General features: G+C 36.6%; 1 protein-coding gene across 1 annotated transcript; it reads right to left on the bottom strand.

The window, feature by feature from the left end:
* Positions 1 to 579: 579 nt before the first annotated feature.
* LOC145819245 (uncharacterized) lies at positions 580 to 1,503 on the bottom strand. The gene has a single exon (XM_082913206.1). It carries the CDS (start codon positions 1,501 to 1,503, stop codon positions 580 to 582), a length of 924 nt encoding a protein of 307 aa, XP_082769332.1.
* Positions 1,504 to 5,108: the final 3,605 nt, after the last annotated feature.

The raw sequence follows: 5,108 nt of genomic DNA, 5'->3' as shown, positions 1-5,108 counted from the left end.
AGCTCTCCAGGAGCTTTTTCGAGGAAATGAGAACCTTTGTTGCTTCCCTACCAAACAAGCCTTACATAGCCTTGAGGGAGACTTAAACTGTGGTAAACCATTCACCATCTTCTTCTGCTGAAGAGTCTTTAGGCCCTTAACACTCAAGTGTCCATATCTACAATGCCAAAGTTGCAACATATCTTCCGTGATCATATTGAAACAAGTAGATGTTATAGGCTGAGATATAGCATGCAGTATGAACATTCGATTCGGAGCCATTTTCATCTCCATTATTAAGCCTTTCGCAGGATGAAACACTTTACACTTTTTACCTTGAAACAGAATGGTAAGACCCTTTTCTTGCAATTGCCCAAGACTTAGCAAATTGTTCTTCAGCTCTGGCACATAAAATACTCCTATGATAATCAACAAATTGTTCTTTAGCTCTGGCACATAAAATACTCCTGTGATAATTTGTGCTCTTCCATTAACTTGTAGCCGTACATTGCCCTTTTCTATTACAGCCATACTTGAGTTATTGCCCAACTTCACATAATCTCTGAAACTTTCATCAAAATCCGAGAAGTATCCCTTCTTTCAGCACATATGATTGTTACATCCCGAGTCAAGGAACCACAAAGCTTCTTCATTTGCCTTATTCATATCAACATAAACCATCAGTAACATCTCTTCTTGAGTCTGAGCATAATTGGCTTCCTTCTCCTTGCTTGGACATTCCCATTGAAAATGCCCAAGCTTATAACAGTAATAGCACGCCATTGTGGCCTTGTTGAAGCTTTGTCTGCCTCTTCCCCTTCCCCTTCCCCTTCCTCTTCCTCTAGAACTTCCACGGCCTCGACCCCTTCCTCCAGTTTGATCTTCATGAGTAATCTTCCAAGCATGTTCTTCTTCCACATGAGAACTCATGCGTTGTCCATGCATAAGAAAACTGCTTTGCAACTCATCAATGGTTAAGGTGTCTATATCCTTAGACTCCTCGATGGAACACACGACATAGTCAAACTTTGGAGTCATGGATCTCAAAATCTTTTTAACTACAGCAACATCTCCCTTGTCCTCACCATTTGCTTTCATCTTGTTTGCTATGGTAAGGGTCCGAGAAAAAAACTCATTCACAGATTCTACAGCCTTCATGTTAAAAATTTCAAACTCCTTCCGGAGAGCTTGCAAGTGAGCACGCTTCACTCGTGTTGTACCTTGATACTTCTGCTTCAAAGAATCCCATATGTTCTTTGATGTATCCTTGTTGAGGATTGTCTCCACGATCAAACGATCTACTGATTGAAACAGATAGTTCTTTGCTTTCAAATCTTTCAATTTCTGATCTTCAATGCTCTTCCTTTGAGCATCTGTGAGACCTTCTGCTGTTGCAGGAATCCCATTCTCTACCAAGCCCCAGTATTCCTTAGAACGCAAGAAGTTTTCCATGAGCATCGCCCAATGATCATAATGCCCATCAAATTTTGAAACTATTGGCTGCACAAAAGAACTTTCTGCCATTGTGCTTCAACCACTACACATGTAAAAGACTGCTGCTTCTAATTTTAATTAGGCCCCTTGATGAAGTTCTGATCCCAAATGTAAAGAACCAGAAAATTTAATGGAAGAGATAAGAAAATTTGGGAGAAATCTCTGTGTGTTATTGAATAGCAAACTTGGCTACTTTATAGCCTTACACAGCAAAACAAAAAATAACAGCCCACATTTAACAAATCCTAAAAACATGGTAAAACTAATTCAATTAACCAACTAACCCTTAACAATAGGGATTTATTGACAGAGTGGTGACAAACCACTAAAGCAACCTAACTTCTAGAATATCAAAACTTAACACAGCGCATGTTGTTAAAAACCTTAAAACTTTAAACGCACCCCTGCTTCACTTTAAACCCACCCACCACCCCCCCCCCCCCCTCCCAAAATAAAATGTTCATTTTTAATTTGTAAACCCACAAGAAAGTTTGCCCAGATAGCCTACAAAAAAATGGGCTTTCCCATTTTCTCGCTCGCCGGTGCTCGCACTCAGTTCACAGCTAATATATATATTATTATAATATAAAATCAACTCTTCAATTAGTGTAGAATCACAATTTTTAAGTTCTTCCAAAATAGTCATAACACATTGGGGCTGTTTGGCATGTTGAGTTTGGACTATTTTTTTGTTAAAATTCACTAAAAGATAAAATATGTTAAAATAGTTAATAAAACAAAATGTCACATTAAACCCATAATCATTTCATTTTTTCTCTCATAAACATCACATTTAACTATAAAAAAATAAAACTAAAAAAAAATCTAATCTTCTTTCCAAACACAAAAATTTTAACTTACTAAAATAGTCAAAAATTAAAATAGCCTACTAAGGTGTCGTTTGGCAAACTTGACTTTTTGGCTTTTTTGACTTTTTTAGCCTGTGACTTTTTTGTTCGTTTGGTTTTCTTGTTTGGCTTTTTTTGACTTTTTTGCATTGTAATGACAAATTTGCCCTCCACTTGAAATTATGCTTTTTTGACTTTTTGTTTGTATAAGGGTTAATTTGATAATTTTGCATCAAAAGTCAAGTGTTTTGTGATTTTGTGGCTTTTTTTTGTCCTTATGTGCTTATTTAGTCCCAACTCAAAACCCAAACCAAGGCTAAAATAGTAACTTCCCAAACACACACATTATAATAGTGAAAATTTTAACTTATTCAAACAACCAACCCTTTTTGTTTAACCAAATCTCAATCAGGTTGAACTCCTCTCATGTTGACATCTTAACATAAGAGAATTTGAGGAATCCGAAGAGTTCGTTATGGGTCACGTTTCGATAATCCAAGCAGTTAATTTTATAAAGCACTTAATATATATTATCCATGAAAAAAATTAGTTTGATTTGATAATTGTAACATTTTTATTTTATCACATTAGTATTCGAAAAAAATGAATGACAAATGTATTTTTAAAAATAAACCATTCATTTTTTTAAGAAACAAACACTACAAAAAGAAAATGCTATTTTTTAAGAGACAAACACTAAACACCTTAATTTATTACCGTAAAATTACCTTATTTAATTACATTTTTAAGTAAACATATAAATATGTACTTAACAAATTAAATCATAAATTAAACTAAACACCCTAAGTTGAAATTACCTTATTTAATAACATTTAACAAATTAAATCATAAATTAACCTAAATACTTAATTTATTACCATAAAATTACCTTAATCTAATTTTTAATTTTAACACAATTTATTATTTAATAAAATTTTAAGTTAAACATTTACACACACACACATATATATATATATATATATATATATATATATATATTAAACTAAACCGTAAATTATCTTAATCTACTATTTAATTTTTAATCCAATTTCTATTTTAATAACATTTTTAAACTATAAAATTACCTTAATCTATTATTTAATTTTTAATCCAATTTCTCATTTAATAACATTTTGAATTAAATTAAATTATTGATGAAAGATAACAATTATGGTTAGGATTTGGTTAGGACAATAATGTAATTTAGAGAATAAGATAGGAGGGTATTATTAACATTTGATTCAATTTTTGACTTTGATTAATGATTTTTGCATGAAGGCTGCTAAATACTCCTATCTTTTTCCACTTCTTTTATTTTTTTTAATTACAATGTTGCCCTAATATCAATTTCCATTTTTTTTTTTTACCACATTTCTATCCTTCAAACCCTAACCCTAACCCTGGCCCCAACCCCAACCCCAACCCCAACCCTACCTCCACCTCCATTTCCACTTCCACTCCACCCCAGCCAATAGCTTCCTTCGGCAGCCATCTCAGTGCTTCATCACCGACGACCACCCTAATACTACCTCTCACCACCACGATTCTTCTTCTGGTGGGTACGTGGTCGCCCCGCTGTCGTGAACTCCTCACCGCCATGGCCGCCATATCTATCGAGTCCAACCTCAATCTTGGTCCCAAACCATCTTTTTTTCTTCCTCATCTTCTTCCAAAACCCTAACCCTAGTCCTAGGGTTTTCAGAAATGGCAGTGGCGATCTAGGTTGCAATGAGAAGAAAAGGCAGGGGGATGCAATTGTGGTTTGCCGGAGCTGAGGTAAAAGACGTAAAGAAGAAGGGAGGCAACGACAATGATGGGATTGCCGGCAATGAGGGCTCTGGTGAGTCAGCTGCCGGTAGGGGGTTCGAATTTGGACAGTTTACGGATTAGTTTTGACTCGCCCGCATCTATGTTGTTTGGGGAAAAGAAAACCCGTAATCGCCCGTAATGCGAGTTGCGGTTTGTGCAGGTAGGGTTCGCGGATGTGCAAGCAGTTGCGAGCGGTTTGTAGATTGAATTTTTTTCTTCAAAAATTTATTTTTGAGCCTTATTATTTTCTCATTCTGTAAATATTTATTTTGGACCCTTTTATCCCCATTTTCTAAAATGATCCAACATTAATAATTAATGAATTAAAACTTATAAAATTAAAAATACAACAAAATCAATTCGTAACACAAACAAATCATTCCAAATCTTAAATCAAATCATAAACTAACATAAGCACTATAGCGATCCCGGTTGTCCCTTTACTGTTCTGTTGTATTCCGGACTCGGTTCCGTGGAGTGGTAGTGGTATCTACCTTGTTGTTGTCCTTTAATTCCCTTTGATTGAGTTTTAGGATGTTTTGAGGAAGGTTGTTACAGGTTGGTTAGGCCTTGGTTTCAATTCCTTGTCGTTCAGTTTTTAGGCTGTCCGCTCGAGCGGGTCTTCTTGCGCTCGAGCGGAGATTGCACACTTCCAGTATTTTCGTGTTCCTGCAAAAGTTCTGCAGGTGTGGTTTTTACGCTCGAGCGAGTTTGTTTACACTCGAGCGGTGGCGCTCGAGCGGGTCAGTTGGCTCTCGAGCGGGTAGTGCTTCCAGAGCATAAGTTCTGGGAGGGGGAAATCCACGCTCGAGCGGACTGGTTTTCGCGCTCGAGCGGAAGTGCTTTATTCTTGTGTCTTGGCGCTCGAGCGGGCCTTATTGAGCTCGAGCATGTCCAGAGTTTTGTTCTTGGCGCTCGAGCGTCGTGTTCTCCGCTCGAGCGGACCATACGTATATGAGTTATTCGCTGGGTGATTTC

Source organism: Camellia sinensis, chromosome 2 (assembly GCF_055761805.1).
Source record: "Camellia sinensis isolate YWXY chromosome 2, ASM5576180v1, whole genome shotgun sequence".
NCBI classification, from domain to species: domain Eukaryota; kingdom Viridiplantae; phylum Streptophyta; class Magnoliopsida; order Ericales; family Theaceae; genus Camellia; species Camellia sinensis.
Note: the sequence above shows the minus strand (reverse complement) of the source record. Positions and strands in the feature narration are given on the sequence as shown.